This window comes from Thermobia domestica, chromosome 16 (assembly GCF_964235325.1).
Source record: "Thermobia domestica chromosome 16, izTheDome1.hap1.1, whole genome shotgun sequence".
NCBI lineage: Eukaryota > Metazoa > Arthropoda > Insecta > Zygentoma > Lepismatidae > Thermobia > Thermobia domestica.
The window spans coordinates 132,313,157-132,339,917 of NC_137469.1; the positions used below are offsets into that span (position 1 = coordinate 132,313,157).

The 26,761-nt window shown below is 34.3% G+C and overlaps 1 protein-coding gene across 1 annotated transcript in view; it reads right to left on the reverse strand.

Moving 5' to 3' along the window:
- Positions 1-8,953: 8,953 nt before the first annotated feature.
- Klp31E (kinesin-like protein 31E) overlaps positions 8,954-26,761 on the reverse strand; it is a 272,051-nt gene continuing 254,243 nt past the window's right edge. The window contains exon 28 of the mRNA XM_081743115.1: positions 8,954-10,396. Coding sequence (XP_081599241.1) covers positions 10,324-10,396 — 73 coding nt within the window. The 3' untranslated portion in view covers positions 8,954-10,323. The remainder of the gene's footprint in view (positions 10,397-26,761) is intronic.

Genomic DNA, 26,761 nt, shown 5'->3' on the forward strand with positions numbered 1-26,761 from the left:
TGCACTATTCTGTTAAATATTGCAGATTCCATGTTTGAGTATATGATGTATATATTGATAAAGAAAAATATTTCCAAAATCGCAGATGAGAAAGATCTAAGTTTGCCCCATAAAAGGGAAAGATGAGCCATCAGCTGACATTTATGAACTTTTTTACCCCAGAACTTGAAGCAAGAGAGACAGAAAAGAGTGTACTGATCAAATTCTGTTTTCACTACCCCATGCCATAAGCGTCGATGAACTACTGATGGGCAACTAGCGACATATCCACAAAAATTGGTGGCCCTGCAGCGACGATCCGCGGTGTCAACTTTCCATTTTGAAAATTATACCACCAGCGCCAGAGACGCGACAGAACGCCAATGAACCACAATGTTACTCCCCCAAAATATGTTAAATCGCCTATATGCGTTATTTGTTTACATCATGGTGAGTCTAAGAAAAGCACTAGAATAAAGTTTAAAACAAAATATCCCGGGCTGGGCGCGAACCACCAATCTTATACTTACTACGCACTTGTTCTTCCAACTTCGCCACGGAGGCGATGAAGATAACATCGCTTGTAGAGGGATATATCGTTGAGGTCTTTTTAATTTGAGTAATCAGAGTGCTCCTTTGACGGTGCATATTCGACAATAACCGTTTGGGATCAGATAAAATGCGTTCGCCATGTAATTATATAATAAAACGACGCGCGTCTATTTAATTTATTTCATAGTTCTCCCATATTCACTTTCTAAAGATCGGCGACAGTTGCCACTCAAATTCATACAATTATACGCACTCAAGATTTTTCACTTCATGATGTAGAGGCAGGGGCTACTCTTGATCTCCGGAACTCACTTTAGGAACAATTCTCGAAAAAAATAATACATAATAATAACCGCATGCACATGACGCAATAATTCGTGTTGGTCCCTTCGCAATTCTACGAGAAGAATCGAAGGAGTGCGGACCAAAATGAAGTCCTTGCTGCTACGCGGTTTTAACTTCAATACCCCGACTCTAGATATCTGTTTCGACTCGACGAAACCCTGCCGCCAATGGCACATTAGCGACAATCCTTCGACGCGTCACTATATCGACGATCGACATTTCCCGGCAACTGCGCCACTAGGTGTTGCCGACGTTTACAACATGGGGTAGTTATATAATTTCCGAATGTTGAGCTGAGATCTTGCGTTTCTTAAGACTAAATGATATAAAATGTCGAAGAACACTCTACACATGGTCTTTTCGTTGTCAATTCTACGGCCAGCTTTTCAGTGGTACGGCGACTAGTCCATAGTGGATTTTCATGCATTATTGAGAAGCAAAGAGGTAGCTAAAGTTCACTAGGCGTTGGCCAATTTCAAAGTTTGGACTTTAAAACGTCATAGATGTCTTATACTCTGAAAGCTTTAGCAATATCAGCCATTTATTTAAATTGTACGCTTAAAGCTAGATAGATAATTATTATTAAAATTAATTTATATAGAAAATTCACTCCAGCCTTTGACCTTAGGACTTGCACTCGCGGTTTATAGCTTAAGATCGTTTGTGTAATGAAATAGTTGAAAACCGTTTATTTCGTTAATTGAATAGTTAAAACTCACTAAAGTTTCACGGTTAACTTTGAAACATTTTTCTTAACACATTATTTCTGCTTGACTATGTTTGTTTTGTCAAAAATGAAATTGCGACTTTAAAATGAAAGTTATTTGTAGTTGCAGAAAATATATCATTTGATATTTTTTTTTGTTCTAAAACTTCTGTTGACAATTTTTTCTAACTTTGATATTTTCCGGTTTAAGTTCTCAAATTTGGAATTATTGCTCTTACTAAAGTTTAAGGTCAAAGATTTTTAAAGATTTAATTTTAAAAATCTATTTTGAAATTTTGTTTTAAAATTTCTTGAAAATTTTGGAAGTTTGTTAGAAAACTTTTGCCTTCACTGAAAATTACTTAGTTTGAACATTTTAGTTTAAAATTTTAATTTAAATTTAGTTTGAACATTTTGTTTAATATTTTGCTTTCAGTTGAATATGATCTTAAAATCGTAAGGTTCAAAGTATAAAGAAAAATCAACCAATCAGATTTCATATTCTTCGACTTCCACCAATTACCTTAGATTATAAATTGTGACAACAAATCTTAACGTTTGAAGTGCGAACAAGATCACCATCAGATTTCACCACAGCAATCATTCTACTAATGACTTTAACTATAAGTCACCTGTAAAAACACTTAGGTTCAAATCATGAAGTTTTCGTTGTATATCAATTGGTTTTAAATACAGCTTATCAAGTTCTAAATTTATAAGTTTCACTTTGAGAACAAAGTATGTGAGAATATGACATCAGAAGACGAATCAGCTTACACAGGCTGTCTACTAAAATTTCACAATGAAATTTCGTGACCTTTTCGTAACCTTTTCTTTACCAAATCATAAAATTTCCCAACATTTTCAAGAGCGAATTTGGGTGCGAATTAGGCTGAATTTTCATCCGTTAGATACAAACGTATTTTACTTGTGATTTGGTAGCGTCTAAAGCCGACCATAGACATTTCTGGTATTGAATTTTAATGTTTTATAGAACAAAAGTTTCAAATCTGTACTTACATTTGTAGTTTTAAAAAAATCGTGACCCAAAAGCAAAATTTCGTGACTTTTTCGTGACTTTCATGACCGTTTTGATTTCGTGACTTTTTCGTGACCGATAGACACCCTGTTTCAAAAATCTATTATCGCTTTGTACCATGTTTCAAATTTCTAGAAGAACAGTTGTTTATAACACTTTTACAAGTTTTCCTTTGAAGAAACAACATGGATCACATAATAATAATAATAATAATAATAATATATATATATATATGTATGTATGTTTTAGAAAAAAAAATAATTTCTAATTTTTATTGTAAACAAATTCACTATTTTAATCAAATGTCACAACCAATGTCACAATCAAATGTCACAACAACGAAAAAATGTTAGGAAAGTTAACTCTAAAAACTTTTAGTTTGAAAAATTTAATGCTTACTGAATATTCTTTGGTTAGAAAATTTCTCGCACTTACTGAAAAAAAAAATAATTTCGGATATTTTCTTTCAAAATTTTACTTTGAAAATTATATTTGCAAATTTGTAATTCGAAACTCGAGTTTGAAAATTACTTGGCACCCAATCAAAATTTGATAAGTTTTAGTTTGGATTGCAATTAATATTCCGGATTGCAAACCCCGCCATGGCATGTCCCAAGCCCATGCTGAGAAAGGGGAAGGGATTCCCTCTGGGCTGGGTCTAAATTGAATACATCATGGCAATTCATAGGTGGAGAGGAAGATTGGAACTCGGGAAGTACTTGGAAACACGATACGTCTCGTTATGTTATGTGCAGCTGTGGTGCTACATTGTATTGTAGCTACTGAATGTTCGCAGCACAAACTACCGGCAGAGGTGAGGCATTGGCTATCCTTTGAAATGGGCGACTAACTCGTGCCATTGGATCCGGGAGTACGTGCTACCTCGTCACGGCCTCATCGAGGTAGATAGTGAAAACTGTCTTCTCTGAACGCGGAGCTGAGGCTTCGACTATCCTCCGAATGGGCAATTAGGTCGTGCCCTTGTGTGGAAGATCATAAGACTACGTGGTAACCCAACACGTACGAAAGAGGGATGGTGGTGTGTCCAGAGGAACGGATCCACGCACTATCGCGAAAATGATACAGGTATAGCCCTCACAGGGTGTTTCGTGCGTGCTCTTGGGTCCGCGAGGGATACTCGTATCTCAAAAGTAAGAGAGGTAATGAAGTCTAAGCCGGAGATTAGGATTCACGGCCCTTCCAAGTGAGCCGCCGTTCCCAAATTACCATTGTCTTGAAAAGGAGACAGTCTACATCAGACATTGGGTCTGGTAGTGTGCGGTGTACCTCTTCCGTAAAAGAGGAAGATCCGTATTGCTTGAACGGCCCTATCAAGGGAGGGTGTGGTGGTACTCATACCATTGGGAAAGTATGTAGATAGTAAAGATTAGTAAAGAAAAGTTGACGATTTTGGCATGTGCAAACAAATCTGGTGATAATAAACTTAAGCTTTTACTGATAATAATAATAATAATAATAACTTCAAAAGTGTAATTACAGATACCAAAGAAGTCCATGGATGGATACAACAATTTTTAAGTCATGGTTCCACGAAGTTTGTGCCAAGTGTTAAACAATAATTCTGATGGAAATAATTTACCCCACAAGGAGGTCTTAATTTTGTTCCAAGTCACTCCGATAAATGTCAGTTGGTTGAGAAATCTGGGCTTTTTTTAATCCCCAAACGTAACATCTCTGATTCAATCTACGGATCAAGTGTTTCAGAAAACCTAAAACGAAACTACCGATTGAAATTTAGAAAATAACGAAACAGTTACCGAAAGTCTGAAAGAGGTTAATCTAAAAGATTTCACTTACGGATAGCAGAATTTTGGGACAATGTGGAAGAATCTACTATCCTGAGAAGCTGGAAACACATTTCGACAAATAATGATAATAAAGAATAGCACAAACTTAAGGATCTTCAGATGATGTAGAATTAGTAGATCTCTTAAACAGGTTACAGAGACAGTAATAAATGAAGATGTGAGTGATTGGATGCGATATGATAAACAGTATGAACTGTCTGATGAGGCTACTGTAAATTTAGTCACAAGATAACAATTCGGATGACGAAGATGACAATGAACTTTTTTGTATAACTGAATGTATTTCCTTGACTAGGGCTAGGTGGTAGAGCACCAATATGCTGAACCTCGCCCTTTGAATAAAGTCTTTTTCAATTCAATGAAACGGTAAATGTTGGAAAGGAATTGGTCATACGGATAGTTTTAGCGATCGAGAAGGGGCTGCTCTATGTCAAACAGCAAGACGACACGGCACCAGCTGACATTATGACATGCGACGTCTACGTAATATAGCAGCCAAAAAACAAGGCAGCTTAACCCATTAGCGCCGTGCGTGATCATATAATCACAGCTGTTAGTGTTTATCAAAACAAGTCTTGTGTAACTTGCTGCCAGTGGTTTCTTTACATTATATGCTTTACCTACTAGGAGAAGGTACTGGTAACACTATTCAAACGAAACAAGTTCCATATTGTTGCTTCAATGTAATCTGGAGGCACAGATATCGGCAATGCACCAAAAATAGAACAAAAACGGCATTGTCCTCACAATACGCATTAAAATATATTCTTAAATTTTATCCTTTCAAATTATTTTGTGCTTGGTTATAATTTAGAGATGCCAAAAAAGACAGGGCGCCAATTTACCATTCACGCTGAAGTTGTTTTAACAGATATTCGACTTGAAGATGATGTGACAACAATGTGGTCACAACTGCGTCTATATGTCAAAGGGATCAGCCAGGGGCGGATCGAGGACGGACTTGTGGAGGGGAGCGGTATGTTGTAATACTGCTACCTTTAAGCGCTCCAAACTATGCAATGGGTTTTATTTATATATAAAATAAGAAAATTTCCGGGCGCGGGCAATAACCCTATCGACCCCTGGATCCGCCCCTTTGCTCAGCCTGTTTCTAGTGTTGAGCGATATTCTCAGAGTGGAATGAAGAAAACACGTGTAACTCGTCTATATTTAGTAGGAGAATACAACAAGCACATGGAAGACACTGATCAAATAGACCAAAATATCTCTTATTATCCCATTGGAATCAGGTCCAAATAGTAGTGGTGAGCACATTTCTCTTGGATGATTGATGTACCGGTGCGAAATGCATGGCTTCTGTTGAGCAAATACAGGATACACATCTCACATGTATAATTTTTAATTTATTTGCAGAAATATAGACATTCCATTAGGTGCAGGACGTATAGCTATTTCCAACTTGAGTAGTGAACATTACCGTGTAAGTAGTTACGTTCATTTTGATGGGAAAGACCACTTAGAGGTTCGCTCTAATCGTAAACGTTGTGCATGTACCCTGTGTTTAAGCACAGTTCTTACTAAACGTTTCAAATGAATGAGGTCTTGTACGTACACTGACAGTTTTCTTTCAAATTTCCATAAAGTCCATGGGCGCCCAAAAATGGGAGCAGGGTGAAGCCCGCCCCCTGGCTCAGGAAAATATATACGTAATATACCAAATTACTTATATTAAATACCAGACGTAATATAGCAATCATGGAATGGGCCCTCGTAGATTTTTTTCGGGCGCTCCTGATAAGGTGCCATTGATAATGGTCTTCATAACCTACAACTCCATAATCCCAATACTGTGCTTATTTTGTCTTCTAAATTGTAACAGTTCTAAGGCAATAAAGGTTTTTGATTTTACATATGTATGAATAATTTAACAGGGCATTCATAAACTCATGCTATCGGAAAGTGCTTACTTAAACGCCTAGCGTGTTCATATGATCACGGGGTACCCCAACGAAACGGCTTACGTCATGAACTCAAAATTTCTCACACGTGGTCCTCACATCTAAGTAAGCCAAAATTACCAATTTCACCACAATTGAAAACAAAAAATAATTCCGGCGTTAATGGGTTAATGAAGACGACTATGAAAAACTTTTAAAAATGACATGTGTATACTAAACCTTCCTCATTTGTACTGTGTTTTACTTATGTACGTATGAATATCAAATCTGCATTTTTTTTACTGTATTATGGTTAATTCCTTACACACATTTGAATGTAATGTACTGTATGTCCAATAAAAATAATAAATAATCTAATAAACAGAAATAATCCATAAACAACAATAATACATACTATACAAGTTTTTCTATAGTGGCCCCGCATAGCATAGTCGCTAACTTTCTCGCCTTCGGTGCGAGCGGTCCCGGGTTCGATTCCCGGTGGGGGAACTCGGTCGAAAAAATGTAAAAAGTTTTTTCAGGCCAGCCATCCTGAATGAGGTTTTCCTCATTCACACCAGACAAATGCCGGGATGGTACCTAACTTATAGATCCCAGGCCGCTTCCTTTCTTTCTTCCCTTTCCCCGGATAGTGTGCTCGCCGAGGGACGTCATCCCTCAAACGTGACGGGCTAAAATGGCCTTAGATGCAGAAAGCCCAGAAATCTAAAATCCTAATCCTAAAACTTTTCTCTATATTCATCCGTTAACCGATTTTTTTTGCTTATCCGAGTTAGATTCAGTTCACATTAGCTCAGATAATCGGAACTCTACTGTATACGAAAGTTATTTACAAATCCAATTTAACCGATGAGCATTTAAAGTCGCTGCTGATAATTTCAACTAATAAACTTGATCCACAACTGCAAATAATTGTCTATGGACAGTTACAGCTACATAAACCTTATTAATCATAATGTTTAATTTCATTATATGAATTATCTATGTATGTCACTTCTTGTAAATTTTTACGCATAAATCTCATATCTTTAACTACAGTTAAAATATCCAATTTAATTATTTATGTCAGTTACTGTGTTTCTTAACTGATCATATAAAAACATCTGATTATTATTTTGTAGGATTTTCTCAGTAAATTTTACAATTTTATCAAAATAAACTGGCGGGCCAGTGGAATGGTGGTGCTAGCGGTGTTGGCCTGCGGGCTTTAGTTTGGAGATCCCTGATTTAGTAAGCCCATTAAGTTAAAAAAGACAAAATTCGGTATATAAACTCCACTTTAAAAATAGGGGGACACATGTCCCGGCGTTTTTGAAATATTCCGTTTTAATGAAGTTATTTTCTATACAAATAAAAATGAATGTAATGATGATTAGCGGCCAGGTCCTCCTAGACCGATCCACCAAATTTGACCATGATTTTTGATACATGAGTAGACTATGGTCTAACTTTGGATTCTATCACATTATCGGCATAGGGGTGAGAAGTAGGAATATGAAGGTGGTGACATGTAAAAATAATCGAAAACGACGGATACTAGCGTCTAATCCATGGTTTTCGGGGTTGCTGAGATGAATAGTGACTCTAGTGACGCCGTTTATGTAGGGACGCGCTGTTTTTCTTATCGTATCCTTTATTCACGAATCCTAAAATCGCCAATGTTGAGTGGAGAAGTCTGAATGCATCAATTGTTTATTTATAAATTTAGTCTCTGGGTTATGCTGATATATCCAACATTCGTCCAAGGTCCCAAGACGACCATAAAAATAGTTCTCATTGGGTACACAAGAGTGCCAACAGTTCGACATTTTCACTCATTCTAGACGTATTCAAGCATATTGCCCTCGTCGCTAGTCTAATGGCTAATGCGTATGCCTTTGTTGCACGTGGTCCTAGATTGGATTCTCGATGGGAGAGCACAAAAAATAATTTCACAATTATTAACTTTGATTAATAATTCATCTCCTTTAGCCTAAAGGGCATAACCGTAGGACATTAAAAAAAATCATTTCAAAAGTACTGTATCTAGAAACAAAAATTATATATATTACTATCTTAAGACATCAGCACAATTGCTACGTAGGTTTCACTCATGTAGTACAACCTTTTCCATGCTGGGACAAAAAAGTTATTGATTGTCCCATGTATATAGTCAAACTTCCAATACGCTGAACACTGACGGGAATTGACGAGTTACCTGATGATTACCGGAAGATGTTCCTAGCGTGCGTTGCTCCTGCACATTAGTGATATCTCCCGCCAACTAAGTGGAACTTGCACATTTTCTTTTTTTGAATGGAAGGCGATTCATTCAAATACAGTTAGCTGTTTTCAAGTTATAACACTTTGAAACTGGACAAAGACTTCGGGCACACCTTGTATTTAATGTGCAATAAAATATTGCTGTTTCTATTGCAAGAATTTCACTAGCGTATATCTATGCACGGAGCACTAACAGAACGAAAGCAGAATGGACAAAATTGAGCCCGATCTTCCGTACAGTAAAATATATTTAACATAGACTGAGTTAAATTAAAACATCAGTGGAACTAAATTACGAGTTTTTTTTTTAAATTAAAACTACTTTTTAGTAACCAACCTTTATTTTTTCAATAACATTATTTTTTTGTTGTTTGCTACAAGTACAAATATACATATAGTAATACTATACATTTCAACACATTGTACATATGCTTTTAAACATTCACACAGGCAAACATATCTACACTACACACACATACATACAACAGAAGTCGTTACGTGTTAAAATAAGTTAGATGTCTATTCGTATAATAGAGAAAATTCTGCCACTACTCAGATCTGTAACCCGTCGTGTGATTTTTTTTTTTTAAAGTAACAAATCAGAAAAATAAAATGGATCCCTCAACGCAGATATTGTTTACAACTATTTTAATAATTTTATTCAATATAAAGTTTCTGATTGTCTAATATACAAGTGTGTGTGTGTATGTGCTTTTGATATCAAAATCATTATTAAAACATATTTTTCAAAGACAAATGTTTTAACAAAACAACTATGATTGTCAAATATTGATATGTGTGATTACCGGTTGCCAACAATGACATGATCAAAACATTTCTTTATTTAAACTTTTTTTTTTTCAGCCAGTATAACGCATTCATACATCTTTGAAACACACTTTCAGCAGTCTTTCTCTCAAAACTGTTAACAATAATAAAATTTAATCGTTAAGCTTTGACTCACTGTCATTTGTCTGTTTTTAAATAAGGGCACCACTTTCAAAAAAATTCTATTTTCTTCGATTTTTAAGAGACTAGAAATAGATTAAAATACTTATTATTCAATTTGTCAGTTCCTGTTTTAACACACAAAAGATAAATAAATTAAACTTTTCAGGAGCTTATAATATGATCGTGATGATGATCTAAAACAAAACAAAAAAAAGTAATAAGATCTTAAATATTTCATTCTTCGTTCTTTTTTTTTCCCACCGGAAGACACATACTTCGCCATTTTGAGCAAGTTATCCACACTATAAATGTGTTTGGGCTTATTCTGCCTGTACGACTTGTAAAAGCCACATAAACTGTACAAAAATATTTTCTGATTAAAAAAATAATCAGTCTTAACTATTCACAATAAAAAAGACATGATTATGATGAACCATAATTTTATAAATAAATAATACAGCGCCTTTCATATATGTATACTTATATAAAGGGCAAGTTCATGTATTACGTTTTATGGAATGTACCCATTGGTTAATTTTAAAAACATATCCTTGATATGTTAGAGCGGAAATTATTGTACATAAAATGCTCAGAAATTGACAGAAGAATGCATGTTTTCTACCCAAAAAAATAAAAATGAGAGATTTCGCTCTTGAGATTTCAATGATATACCAACGAATCAATCAACTAGAACAGCACAAGGCACGATCCCATCTCAGCATGTTAGAAAAGGGCTTCCATCTATAACGCTTCACTCGACTCCGAGAGGATGTTGAACCGGCTCTGTACTTTCCATATGCCAACAGTATTATCACTGTATGAAAAGGAATTATTGCCATTTAATAAGTAATAAAACAAATAAAATGATAAAATCAAAATTACAAATCAAATAATAATAAAATAAAGGAAATATTCGCTGAAAATATATGTAAATTATAATATAAAAAGAACAACAAAATAAATTAAACAAAACCAGAAAAAAATGCACTTAAAATGTCCTAAACATTCTACAAATCTGGACGGGGAAAATTCTAGCGTATTTATATCTTATTAAATGTATCAATTCGCAGGAAACTTGAAACCATATACCAGTATAGTATATATTGTTTTTAAAGTCCTGCAGCAATCTAAAACCCTGTAACTTTTCAAGAGGTATCATATATTTGAACAAAACAATTTGTTACACAGAAGAAACTTTAGAATTTCGTTCTGTACAAAATATGCTAAGCAAGGTGGTGTCACGTGTTTGGAGATGATTAACTGATTCCAAGTGACACCAATTCAGGAGAAGGCGCAGTATGTGTTATGGTTTGCTTGTGTTTTGATGAGAAAAGTTCCAATCAACGTAAAAAAACTGAGATAATATGTCAAGTTCATGGCAAAGGAAACTATGAAATTTCCCATGAAGTGGGAGACGCAACACAAGCGACGAGGTAGTGAATGCAGTGCAGGAGAGTATGTAGAGAAACCCAATTAACCCTAGAAATACTACTGAGGGAGAGGGGGAAGGGTTAATTTTTCCCGCGTGTTTAAATTTTCCATTTTCTGCACGATAAAGTGTTTCGTTAAGAGTTCCTAATCTTTTTACATTGTCCGCTTGAATGTAATGTTCACTTTTGATAGTTTTATCTGTTACATATCAAATTAATTTGCTGTGGGCAGATTTGACGTCTCTCTCCTCTTTGGTACTAGTTGTAATCGATCTTTGTTCTCGCATTTTTTTAAATTTTAAAACTTAGATTTTTTTAAGCGTTAAACTGTCTCTTATTTAAACACTGAAACTCACAAGAGCGTGATAAATTTCATTCTGAAAGTGGACATTAATACATACTTATACCACTATGACAAAACCGAAATCTAGATTGTAATAGAACACATGCCTGTGTTTTCGTAATGTAAACAATGTCATATACATAACTACTTCAACGGTTTTTGTTAGTTTAAAATATTTACTTAAATTGAAGAAGCCCGAATAATCCCGGGTACTATTTTCCCGGTACGGACACTCAATCGAAAATGTGTAGTAACAGCTTCTTCAACCAGTCATCCTGAGAGTTTTTTTTTTTTTTTTTCTTTCCTCATTTGCACGAGGAAAATGCCAGGATGGTATCTAACATACAGGTCCCAGGCCGTTTCCATCCTTTCCAATTCCCTCTTTCTGTTGTTAGTGTGCTCACCGAGAAATGTCATCCCTCATACATGACGGATTTAAGGTCATTGATGTTAGTAAACCTAGAAATGTATATAACACATATTCGACAGATATAATGTACAATTAAATGAAAAAAAGCGGGCAAATTTGACTCCCACTTGATACTAGATATTGCAGATACGGGCTCGGTAATTCTAGGGTTAAATTACTTAAGTGACGGTCTCTGGAACTAGGAGTAAAGAAGTCTGCGTTGCAGCTAACAGAATAAGACTGCAACACCAAGAAGGAATTTTATGAATTAATCATTACCTTATTAGATGTGATAATGCGCTTGTCTCTCATTGTTATTCTTTGATGGAACCACATTCCATGTTTCCAGAAAAGTGAACTGACATAACTTCTGAATTCGCAGGGGGTGGGGGTGATGGACTACAACCCGCACAAGTTCGAGACCCATGCGTGCGATAGTTTCAAAGTGAATGTGTAGTGAGGCCGTTTCTAAGGCCAGTTTTATTGGTCCTTTCTTCTTCGCGAAGGACACGATAAACAGCACCATCTGTAGACATTCCTTCTTCCGGCTTTTTAGACATTAGGTTCCATTAAGGATGTCCACTTTAAACAAAATGGTGTCCTTCACACTTTGTCCATTAAGCTCGATGGTTACTTGATGATCACTTTGGGGAGAAATGGATTGGGCGCAGAGGATTAACAACCTTGGTCCGGAGGGTCCCCAAACATTACGCTATGTTATTACTAGCTGTATGCTATGTGAAGACGTTGGAGTGTGCATAGAAACAGACATGCCTGAATAACCTCAAGCACAAAATAAGGAATGTGAACGTAACTGTCGGGTTCAAAAGAGTGCAAGAACGTTTGGACGTGAATTGTGACCAGCCGACCAGCTGAAAACCTTATTTCGTTCAAATATATAGTTCATACTTTGAAAGTTGCAGAGTTTTAGATTTATTCAGGACTTTTGAGACGCGTTGTACAATTATGTTCAACAACTGTCACTCAACGCCTCTACTAAACTGTATTTTGTAAAACTATAGTAAGGACATATATGTATACGGTTCTTAAACAGTAAACAAGTTGTAATATTTTTTAAGCATAACTGTACATGAATGTATTGATCTACTTATGATTGTTCCATTATTTCGCAACTGGTAATTTACGCTGTGTCTGTTATTGACACCACAGTTGATGTAACACTAACAATCTAGGAAGTAGGATTAGGTATATGTTTTGTTAGTTAGGGCCCGGATTTATATGCATTATAAATAAAATAATATGCACTTATGAAACAGCTTATTTATTTCAGATTCACTTTTTACAATGTTTGCTGTGTGCAGAATAAATGTTCACAGTATACTACGAGAATGGACTTTTCTACCTCTATTATTGTGATTATTTACGTTTTCTGGTGTTCAAGTTCGTCTATTTTCAGCTAAGTCTATACGCCGAAAATGGCCTTTCAACATCAAATGACGTTATTGGACATTATTTGTACAATGGCATAGCAAATTCAAAACATTCATCTAGCAAAGATATACTATCCCACACATCTATTGGCTGGCTGACTGTATTTATATTTCTAATACTGAATTATAGATAAAGGCCTTATACAACTTCTCTTTAACCATTTTCATAGTTTCACTTGGGGGATGTAAAGTGTTTAATTTTTTTTTTTTAACTTCGAGTGGCCGCAGACTTTTGTACTTTGCAAACATCTAATTACTTCAACAATTTCCGAAAAAAATGTACATCAGTGAAATTATTATCTAGACAGACAATATCATTTTGTAATGCTAGAAAAAGAGTACTCTAGAGGGTACGAAAAATACTTTTTTAAGTGACGTCCAACACATACGAAACTATCGAGTCAGAACGTTAAGAATATTATGATTCATAACTTATATGCTAAATCTACGCAGAAATATGCGAATACCCTCAGAATATTTATTAACTTTCAAAATTTGCATGTGAATATGAGGAAACGCAATTTCAAAATAGCCAGACCTAGTTATCATTGAGATGTCCTCCATTTTTATTTATTATTTTTTTTTTTTTCAAAGTAATTTTTGGTGTTTTGCTATGATTGGTCACACACATTGAACGAATGCTACAACGACCAGGTACATCACCAGCTGCTAAGAAAGATATTTATTAGGATGTACTTCTATATAAGTAAAACTAACTGTTAATTTTTCATTCCTTTCACGAAGATGTATCGCTAAGTTTTTAACTTTAGAGACGACTTTAGAGACGACGGTAGAAGTCTTGTTTAAGTAAACAGGAACTTAACTAAACGTAACTAGTACAAGAATTAGTAGTGTTATTAGTATTATTCTGTGAACTGAATACTGGTTTTCAAGACGGCAAAGAAAGTACTGAATTATTTCCAAAGATAGCTGAAGTTGTTCTTTAGATATTTCCATGAAAGAAAAAAACTTACGTTACCCACTTTGCTAATTAAGGGAAAAAAACTAGATAAATAATTAGAAATTTTCGTAAGAACTACTTATATTTCTATTTGAGAAAATGCAGATTTAAAGCAATCAATAATTTAAAAATTAACATAGCATAGGCTATTTAAATGACAGATAAAACACTTAACAACACGTTAAATGAAATCGTTTCACCAACATAAGCCACCCAAGAATATGCCCTTCTCAATTTTCCACAGCGAAATGACTTAAATCATATGATGGAGTTGATTTGGAAAATTGATTTATAAAATATAAACAAAATCGTTCGAGTTGTTTTTAAGAATATAATCAATCTTTTAATTTTTACCCTTAGTAAACTACACTTAGAGGTAGCAAGAAAATTCGAACGTCCTTTCCTGAAGAATCACATAAAAACCTTAAATTTAAAATCTGGTTGAGATACGTTGAATGGTGTGGCCTTTCGGTGAATGTACATCAAGACGAATCACTTTTTCGATATCTATGTGCTATGAAACGTGTAAATCCGTTGAAATATCGAATCCAACTTTTTTCACGATCACCAAACTTTCTTCTCTCTTTTCACTGCTCGCAAGTTAAAAACATCTTACTTTCTGACGTATCACAATATGAATAAAAATCAACACAGGGATAATACACATACATACACAAGAACAAAGAAAAAGCTCTGATTGTCCCTCCAATGGCGCCCATATTAAATATGACAACAATTAAAACAGAAACACACACACACACACACAAACAAACAAACAAGAAAGAAGTTTTGGTATATTAATGTCATGTTTATTATACAGGGTGTCTCAAAAGTCCCCTGACATAGAGTAACTCTGTTATTATCAGAGTTACAATAAAATGTAACAGGGAAAACCATCTCCAAATATGTTGTTTTCAATCTAAAGTGAATGAACTTTCTAAATTGGATGAGCCATTTGGGCTGTTAACTCTTTATGTGCCCAATGTTAAATAAAAATGCAACGTTTCCATTTACCTGGCCCCACAACAGAAGTGAATAAAAGTTGCTGCTTTAAATGGAGGCTGGCCATTGACACGTTAGTGTAAAAGACAGTAACTTCATTCACTTATGTTGTGCGTCCAGGTAAATGGAAACGTTGCATTTTTATTTAATATTGGGCACATAAAGAGTTTACAGCCTAAATGACTCATCCAATTTAGAAAGTTCCTTCACTTTAGATTGAAAATATCATATTTGGAGACGGTTTCCCCCTCTTCCTTTTTGTTGTGACTAATAATAACAGAGTTACCCAATGTCAGGGAACTTTTGAGACACCCTGTATATACATACTCTTCGAAGGAAAAGGCTAAGACAATAATTAAAATAAAACTCATCTATTGTAGACTTGAATATTTAAAAAAAAAAAGGAACAGATCTAGAACTTCATAGCAGAAAAAAAAAAAAAAAAAAAACTAGCTACTGAATCACTTATGCAAAAGTTAAAAGCTCTCGCTTCCTGCCAATTCTTCTTTCCGCTTATGGAACCTGGCAAGAGTAGCTTTCAGCAAGTTCTTCTGTCTGTCCCTTTCCCAACTATAGGTTTCTCTATTCCGATAGTCCACGAATTCATTTGCTCTCAATTTAACAGTTTGTATATCTTTATTGATCCAATTTCGTACATAATCGGTCAGGGATTTGCTTGAATTATATTACATAGTCACTTATATATTCATTAATATTGTAGTACATTTTGCGTCTCAGAAAACTGAACAACTCTTTTTTGAATTTGGTATGGTTTCAAAAACCTTCAATTACGTTGACAGGTTATTGTACACTTTAAAGGACACAAGAAAGACACTTTTTCTAGTATAAGTTTTCTAGTTTTGATACAATGTGTATGTCTCTCTTTTGTCGTGTGTCGTATGAATGCACATCATTTACATGAATGGAAATGCTTCATTCCTTTCAACACTTATAATATAATTATGTATATATACAAACAGTTAAAACTGTATTTGACTGAAAGAAACTTTTATAGGAGGCTATTGATGAAAAATTAAAAGCGAAAATCAGTGGCACTAAAATATGAAGCTCTCTAGAAAATTATTCTAAAACTTAATAAAGACTGGAACTTAGCATAATATAATGAAAGCAAAGTTTGTTTTGAAACAGAATCACATAATCTATAAATGAAAAAAAAAAAAAAAAACTTCCTATTTTTTTAATTTATTATTACTTAGATCAATAATATGTTCATCCTAAGTCACTTTGTGTTTCTTGTAACTCCTAAAAAATTGGTGGTGTGAATAATCTAGGAAAATTATGTTTAACACAAGAGTAGATACTCTTCGAGGTGTATGCGAGTAGTGAAAATTGAGTGCTTTAGTTTTCTTTGCATTTATTATTAGCTGGACACCCATTTTGCATAACGGTCGACAATGTGTTTCAAAATGCTTTCTAATTCTACAATATTGTCCTCTGTTACTAAAACATTCACATCATTAGCACGTAGTACAATATGTTGAGGATACACAAATTGAATACAATTGTTTACGTATAATAATAATAAAAAATAAAAATAAAAAAACTGGCCCAAGTATGAAGCCTTGAGGAATACCAGAGATTTTGAAGGAAAAAGCGACTTCCATAAGCGTTAACTGTTTTACATTCTTGAACTATCTGTTTTCTACTCGTCAAGTACGCGAAAAATCATTTATGCACTATACCTCTAAAGCCGTACTTTTGGAGTTTTTTCAATAGACGAGAGTGTTGTACACCATCAAAAGCTTTAGGAAAATCGACAAATAAACCTCCTGTATGTTCTCTTTTTCAAGAATATTAGAATCTCTGTAGTAAAGTTAAACAGTGCAGTATTGATTGATCTGTTTTTTGAAAATTATGTTGAGAAGTAGAGATCAGATTATGGCAGGATATAACGTTTCTCAAGTATGATAACATTACTGATTCAAAGATCTTCGAGAAGAGAGATATAACAGAAATAGGTCTGTAGTTTTGAACATAATGGATATTTCCTTTTTTTGTACAAAATTATAACTTTCGCTACCTTTAATCTTCCAGGAAATATACTTAACTCAAAATTACATATTTACAATAAGACAGAGATGTTGCACTATTAAACGTGAAATTGTTTTAAATAGTTATGGATGGGACATCTATATTTATAGAATAGAAAGCATCTTGATACAGGTCAGTAACTCCTCTTCAGTTACCGAAGTCTCATACGCACGATGTCTATTTATACGAGGTGTATACCACTATACCGATACCGATACACTATAAGGTAGCAAGTATTAAGGAACTAACCATTAAAAACTCGGTATTAGCACTAGGATCAGCGAAAGAATTATTTCTATAGTTTACTTGTAATATTTCATGCACTGGATTACTCTTCTTGGATTTGTTTATTACGTTTCGTGCTCGAATAACTTTCTGATATAATTTTTTGTATGTTTCTATACGGGTTTTAAGTTTAGCTGGTAAATTTGTGAAAGTTTTCGTAAGTTTATTGTAATACGTAACTATTTGTTCACGAATTTTTATTCCTCACGGAATCCAACTTTTTGTGTTTCTATTCGAGCCTTTATGTAACTGTAATAGGAAGACTATGTTAAAATTATGCAGAAAAGTATCAATAAAATAATTGGATTTATCATTAGCACTGGATAAATTACACACAGTGTTCCAATATTCATGAGATAATAGGAAACAAAAAATAATTTATATTTTCAATTGAACAAATTCTTGCAGTTCTCATTAACGGTTTTGAATTTTTCTTTAAATGTTTATCAGCAGCTATTTTACAGCAAATAGCTTCATGATCAGAAAATCAAAGATCAATAACTTCAAACGTACATTTAAAATTACTTTATGGGGTAATAATTTAGTCGACGACCAATTTAACCTTGACAAGTGGGTACACTGACAATAGCATTCAAGTTATATAAATTAAAAAAAAAAAAAGTTAAACTATGATTTCTCGGTTGAAAGCGTTAACTGATATTTATATCACCACACAGAACTATGCTTTTAAACTTTGTGTATAGCCTGTTCAGAGCAAAAGTGTCGAACACTAAAATAAAGTTTCATTCTACCAGATAGTATCAAACATCAACTAAAGATTATAGTACGTCAGATTCTCACCCCCCGAGAAAGCAGTAAGAACAACTTTTGGATGTGCCTGCAATATATATGTTAACTGACCAGTCAAAAAAAGACCACCTGCTACTTTCCGAACGAAGTCGTTGGACTAGGCACGAAGCATAGGAGAACCGCTCGCCAGACGATGACATGGATCTCATTTGATTAGTTAGTGAGATGCTTGTGTGTAGAATGGAGAAGGCTGGCGGTATGTCAGAGTTTGATAGGGCCAGACGTCTGGGAGCGAGCATCTCGGAGCGCGAACTGCCGTGGTTCGTGTCTTCCAAAGGTGGGAAAAGGACGATGAAACCAGCAGCAATTAAGACATAAGGCAGCACATTTCATTAAAGATATCGGACGTCGTAGACTATGAGGCTGGTACAACAGGATAGGGCATAAACTGTGGCACAACTAAGAGCAGACCGTACATTATTAGGTGCCTTTTCTAAATCAAGAAATACAACATATACCTCTTTCCCTTTTCCTATAAATCTTTCACCGATCGCCCTTAATAAACCAATAGCATCTCTTGTGCCCTTACCTCTACTGAACCCGAACTGCTCCTCCTCAACTTCTTCATTTGTTCTTCCATACAACCTTCTGTTCAGTATTCGGAGCAAAATTTTAGCTGCATGAGATATGAGAGTAATACCGTATTTGCGCGAATATAGGCAGCACCTAAACTTTTGACACGAGGTTATAGAAAAAGTAAATCTCGAATATAGGCCGCACTACTAAATTTACGATAAAGTTGTGTGTTGCAGCTTTGGAAGTGTGTATCAGTATCCATTCAAAACTAGTATAGGACAATTCCATAGAAATTACATCATGAACAAAGCAACTTCGATGCCAGGAGGCAGTTTAAAACGTGCATCTGTGTTGGAAGTGTCGTTTATTTTTGGCTACTTCGTGGTCAATATTGGAAGAATTTGTCATGAAAAGTTTCACATAAACTGGAATTTCCAATAATCTTCATGGGACTGAACATGACCTTCTTTGTGGTAGTAACTCTGAGCAGCATTTTGGATCGTCTAGTGAGGGTGAAGAATAAGATGCTGGTGATGCTGAGATGGTATGAAGCGATTATGCTTGATTTAGGTGCATATAAACAAGCTAACGCAGTTTAGCTAAACAAAGCTCATTTTCTTTTTTTCAAGAACAGGTACTGTATATGAATATACCGTAACTGTTATATATACTGTATAACAAATATACGTATTCCTGTTAATAAAGGTATTAAGTGTACAAGTGCCACTGTAAGGTGTTACCGGTACCCAATGAAGGTGGCAATTTTTGAGAACAAGATAAGTTTTTCTGCTATTTTCTTAAGTCTTTGATAGTTCATAAAACTAATTGCAGTAACTTGTAATGATATTCATTTCAACACAGAACATACGTGTACATGTCATTTTGAAATTGACGATTTATTATTTGAGGGGAATAAATCTCGATTATAGGCCGCACCATAATTTTTCAAGCCAAAATTTAGGGAAAAAAGTGCGGCCTATTTTCGCGCAAATACGGTAGTTCTATAATCCTCACATCTCTTTGGGTCCGATTTCTTAGCCATCGGTATCATGATCGTAATGTTTGTATTAATATAGAAATAGGTATGAGAATGTTCTTTGTTGCTAATGTATTCATTCTGTAAGTTACTATTTAGCTACAAGCGCAAAATCTACCCAAAGCTTTCTCATCCCTTAACAACCGTATTTTTTCCCCGTCAAATGGATGTCCATGAAAAGGAGATGGAAACGTTCGCACTGAGAAAATTATATTGTGAATTACGACGGATACCAATACTGATATTGAACATCATCACATCATAATTCTTTCGATATTACTATTCGACTTAAAATAACTAGTTTCTTGAATATCATGAGATTTGTTGTCTTAACTGTTACGAAAGTCCCGAGGTTGAGTGTTTACCTTCTATATCCTTTCGTATTTTTGTATCCTTCCTACGAGTAAATGATTTCACTGATTTCCCTGGAGATTTCTTATTTTCTATGATACTCCATGTTGTCTGGATTAAAGTGATGTCAGATTCAGAATATCTCGCAGACAAAAAAGAACCATAGAACCTCAGATTTTGTACAAAATTTAAATAACAGGTCTCATGGCACTAAGGAAAAGAAACTTAGTTGAAAATCTAGTATAAAACACGCGGTTTGCCATTCTTCCTGTAAGAACACTCCGTTTGTTTGAAATTTACCAACATTTTGCGGCCACATTAATGCAATAGTAATAATAATCATACTGATAAAATAGCGCTACATTATTAGGGAGCTTTGATCATAACTTTGATCATAACTACATCTTACTTACCTTACTGTAGCAGTTTCACATAGGTGCTGAAATGGATTTATTTCATTTTGCTTAAACTCTGAACCAGCACATGTAACACTATAATTATATTATAAATGAAAATAGTGTGCCCTTGTAAGAAGCAGAGTACATTAACCTAGATGTGACTGAAGTGACTAAGCATCATAAATTAGAAATAGTACGGACTTATTAATAACGTCAATCCCATTATTTCACTCTGAAAATTTCTCTAATCTTAGCTACTGCCAAAAAATACAGATCAACTTAGCATGAAGTGAAACCTACTGCTCTCATACATTGTTTATAGGATAAGTAGAGGATACTATAATATTAAATAATTAAATACCTCGGACTTTGATTAATAACCCTCGGAAACAAAGCATTTTATTATTACTATAATATTTTCGCCTTGCAGCCTACAGGAATGATTGATGTAATCATGCTATTTCTGGATTATTGTAACATTTTAGGCAAAGCAGGCATTACATATAAAGTACGAAAATAATTAAAAATTGTCGTCTTCTACGGAAAGAAAGGTAGCTATAACTTTCTCAACCAAATCACAAATCAGCATTAAATAAGGATCTATACAATCTGAAGTGTTGTGAGAGGTCCCTGGATCGATCCCAGGTGACGTGAGTTTGTGCTAGAAAACATTGTACCAACGAGAACTTTCATAATCATTAGCTTTCATTAATCACCCGTCTCCTATAGCGTAAAGGACATAACCTAGGGATTTTGCCTGCATAAACGTTACCAAATAAAATATTTTAGAAGGACAAATAATGCATTTGAGTTTTTGTTTTTCATTCTCATGCAATACAGAGGTTATGAAGGGCGGGACCCTACTATTAACGTGGACATTGAACCTCGACAGGGACTTGAATAGTGTGCAGTTGGCGGGTGCACAGACCGTTTCCCACCATATTATCTTGCTTCCGAGACAACTGAATTACAGGAACATGACACTAGGCAAGGAAAAATATTGTTAGACAAATGAGTTAGAACATGATTAGATGAAAATATCAATGAGATCTCCCTACAGATAAGCTTAATTTGTTTGTTGAACTTTTACTTGCGTTTCTTTTCTTTTCTTTTTTTTTTCTTTCTTTCTTTTGTTGGTACATTAAACAAATATCCAATCTCTCTACTAGTTTTACTTCAAGATTATGATGATATGTGTTGCTGGGAAAACTGAAACATTACAGTAATAATAAAATGCTATAGATGAAATACTATTAAGGTATTTTATTACAGGTACTAACGTAAACCGTAAAAGAACGAACATTACTGATAGAAGCTGAAAAACTGATAGAAGTCGTGAATAAAACAACTTTCTATTCAAGAAACACAACAATATTTAATTCTTTCCTTTTGCCACTTATTTGTTCGCTCTGAACATGAAATAGAATAGTACACAATTGGTTTTTAGACAACAAAGAACGTAGCTCTACACACGCTTTGTTTGGGATCATAATACACATCTAGCAACTTATACATATGTTAGTCTATTCTTAACAATCAAAATTCAAGGTTAGTAGCACTCTACATCTTGTTTTTCTCTTTTAGTTTTTCTTAAAAAATATACAAACTGTATACAAAACAATAGACACGATATCACAAACATTAACTTATTTTAAAAATCTGATGGAAGTGAAAATTTTGTCTCATTTTAAAAAGGATTATTTTAATCCTCATATTTAGAGGCAGGCAAAATTCGTTGATATTTAATTTGTGAAGGAGGAGTCTAAAATCGCATGGGATGTCTTCTAGTATACTAAACAGATAAAAGTAATAAATAAAGGAAGAAAAACAACGCCCACTGAAATATATAAATATAAAACTAAGAAATAGTTATCACGTGATAAATACAAAGAAAGATTAGTAGAACGTATTTATGTTTTCGAAGCAGTATTAGAATATCAGTAAATAATATTTTACATACTATTTCACATAGTTCACACTAGGTTACTAACACCACGCAATATATATATATATATATATATATATATATATCGATACATAACTCCGCGAGTTATATTCTCCCACTTGATTGTTTTGTATTGTGAAACGTTTTCCGGCCCCTCAGTGTTTTGCTGGGATAAAATAATTTCAGTGTAAGATACAAATATTATCTTATTCGCATACAAATCAAAACCATCAGGCAAAACAACAATATTAATTTTAGTAATGATTTTAATTAATTAATTTATTTATTTTGGTCTTCACACTGTTAAGTCCAGTCATGTAAGGAATTTAGTGCGCAGTGACTTTTATTACTCACTTCTGCTTCAAGATAGAATTTTGTTGTCGAGTACATTGGTGTTCATTTCTCATCTTCCTCTGTATGATCTTGAAAGATGAAAACGTTTTTTTCTTATATTTCTTATGGTAGTTTTTTTTATTTTTTTATTTCTTTTAATTTTAAATAACCGAAAGATATTTTCACAACTTATAGTTTTGTACTTCTGTTATTTCCCTTCCAGCTAACACTAAATATATTAGCAAACAGAACCGAAGTGCTTGGTGCAAGAAGGCGCATATCCCACATTTACAACTTTATGATAATAATAGAAAAGGCAGTTAAAGTTTTCAAACCAAGTAACGATGCATGATTCTACAAATTGGACAAGATTTGGCAAATCCCACAGTAAAGAATTTCAAAATACAGGTAACAGATCGCACGAGATTTAAATAACGCATGAAAAACAATTTCTGTGAAGGAGTGGGATAGGCCTTTTAATTTTTATTTCGGAGCAGAGAAGTGGGAAAAGTAACTTTGTTTGTTGGGCTTAATCATTCCTTTCATTAATACAATTAACAAATGCAGCAATCGAGATTTGCGGCCCTTCCCTAGAGTCATTCATAATGAATTCGTACAGGTGATTGCAATATTCGTATTTATGTATTACGCAGCCTCCATACACGCAATTTCATATTCAGAAGTAGCTTTCCTTCCTCTACATTAGCTATAACTAAATTCATGCAAATGGTGATATTTGTATTCCAAGAAGTACAAAATACACTAGATTAAATTTCGTGCTTTTATGTCCAACGGCTCAAAACATTTAATATTAATAATTTGACCTCTCCCTCATTCTCTTACGAGTTACGGTAATACCAATCATCAAACCAAAAATGATTCAATAAAAAAATAAGAAGTATTTTTTGAGTTATGATGCATCCCCACAAGTATCTCTTATATAATAGATTTCTTTAGAATAACGGCATTCGTGCCATTTGGAAATGTGAATTTTGTCTGCCTCTACCCATATTATGTGTGGTAAGATGTTGATCATATAACCACTGTTTTATTAATTCGATACAGAACGACAATTATGCAACATCAAACTACCAGAAATGTCTTTAATGGCTATCGGACTATAGAAATCAACCACTTATTTTAAAAAAGAAACACTCGAGCAACAGACAACAATAATTCAAACAAAAGCGAAAAGAACTTAAAAAACAAAACATAAATCTATGAAATATGAATCTGCCTCAGAAACCAGATTACGTTGTAATTCTAGCGTGCCATACATCTAGCTCCTCAAGGCTGTATTCGACTGTGCAAAACTATACTAATATGAAGATTAGTTACGTAGCACAGAGAAAAAATAAAGTATATCAAATGTTAAGCCGTCTAATGTTGTGACGTTTAATAACTGTTCTTTATTGAAATGAATGTAGTATTTCTAATTTAAAATTGAGTTATCTTTAACTGTCTTGCATAGAATATATTTCTTAGCTCTTTTTTGGTTGTTTATTTAAGCTACATTGAAGCAAAACTAACACTTACTTGTTAAAAAACTTCATCTTTTTTGTTATTAAATAAAGTAATGACGAACGGATTTATATTGAAATGTGTATCTATATACGAAACTAAAATTAATATCGTGTGATAGTTTTCAGCACGGAGTGCATTGACTGAAAAAATGAAACTTTATTTACACCTTTACTGAAGGGTTTTAGAATATACTTTAATTATATTTGCGTATTATTTCTGTATTTGACGGAATTTCTCAATATACCTTATTCTATATTCACGACATTAATATGTATATTATGATGGTCCTTATTTTTCGACTCTTACCTCTGTAATGGTTTCACATCATATCAAAGTAATCGATGAGAAAAATTAGCTCATTTTAATAATATTACATGGTGTCCCAAGCGACCTTAAGTTTTCAATGCATTTATCGTATACAATATTAGACAAAGGCACCTTGTAAGTTTAGAACGGTTGGAAGGGACTGACATTACATCTTGAAGGTAGCACTGTATAGTACTGGAAGGTAGTACTGTATAGCACAAGAAGTATCCAGAAAGTTATCAACCTAGGCAGGAAGTGAGGGCTGGAGCATATTGATGCCTAACACGCACGCCAAAGCCACTGTGGGGGAACCCCTGTGTAATTTGACGTCAATCGGAGCAACGCAGTGGCCGTGACCAGTGTTTGTGTTATGCCGCGTAGCGAATGTTTGTGTGAGGCCGCGAACAATAGTTTTGCAGAGTTTAAAGTACCGCTCGGATGCAGCTGTCTCAAGACTTATTGGCCTTCTTTGAGGAGGACCAGGACAAATTCCTGGCTCACTTGCTGACAGGGGACGAACCTGTCGGACAACGAGATCCAACAGGCTGTTTCCCAGTGGTTTGCAGGCCAGACAAAGACTATTTTTTTCTCTGGGCTTTCTTCGCTGTCCACAAAATGGCGACGATGCATAGACCTCCATGGGGACTACATCGAAAAACAGTGATGACCAGGTGAGACTATCTGCATTCCTTCCTGTCTAGACAGATAACTTATTAAGCGCTTCTCGTTCCATCTTGGCGGACCCTTGAAGTCCATCATCTTGGATTCAAGTCCAAAATTTTTTAATAGGGAGGGTCATGTGACATATTTTGGGGTGCTTTTCACCACAAACATACGTTTGACGATATTTTCAACTTATCTCTTAATCATATAATGGTTATTACCTTCACAATATCTGTTTATTAATTCTTTACAACTGTCTTTCCAACTTACAAGGTACCCTTGCCTCATATTGTATATTGTGATTGCATTCAAAACTTGAGGTTGCTTGGAGAACTCATTCGAGCTAATTTTTCTCATGAGTTACTTTGGTCTGGCACAGAACCATTTTAGGGAGGTAAGACTCAAGGAAATTCTGAGGTCGAAAAATTGAACCACCCTAATATATATCCCTCATAGGGTAGACCATTTATCTGAATATACTATTCTACCTTATGAACTACTGGACAGAAAACTCTAAATTTTGCACAATGCAAACATTGGCAGGGGGACATTGTTCGGCATACTTTGTGATATCACAAGGTTAACAGTGTTGCCAACCGAACATAAGGTTGTATTATTTTTAAGTTGCACTATGTGAGTCTGTACCCTGCTTTATTCATTTTTTTTATTTATTTTGTTTAAATAAAAAGACTAGTTGAATCTTTAAAGTAATGAAAATTAGATCATATTTAATAATAAATTAATTAAAACATCTGTTCATTAAACACTGGTAAGTGCTAAAGCATAAACGAACAATGCTAGTTTCAGTTCCAAGAAACTGTACCTAAGTTGACACAAGATCCGTTTTAATCGAACTAGTTAATACGATTATCAAGTTATAAAACTTAGAGAACGGCAGGGGCTTGAAAAATCTTGCTTGCAAATACTAGCCAGCCCCCCCCCCCCCTAAAAAAAAATTGCAGTCACACACATGTCTATTTACTTACTTCGTTTTATTCAAACAGGACAGCATAGACAATCTTGAAAGGGCAAGTGTACATCTGTTGGTAAGATTTTCATTCCAAATATGAAATACAGGTAGAACCACGTTTAGGTTATATATATATATATATATATATATATATATATATATATATATATATATATATATATATATATATATATATATATATATATATATATATAAAACTACTTAGCTGTGTACAGAAGCTGAGAGTTGAATGAAAAAGATAGTTTACGATGGTGGTGCATTACAATATTACATTTTTTTTAAAATTGTTATCTATATATATAAAAGAGAACGTACAAAATCCTTTGTCCGCTCATCACGCTAATACGGCTGAACCAATTTCTTTCATTTTTGG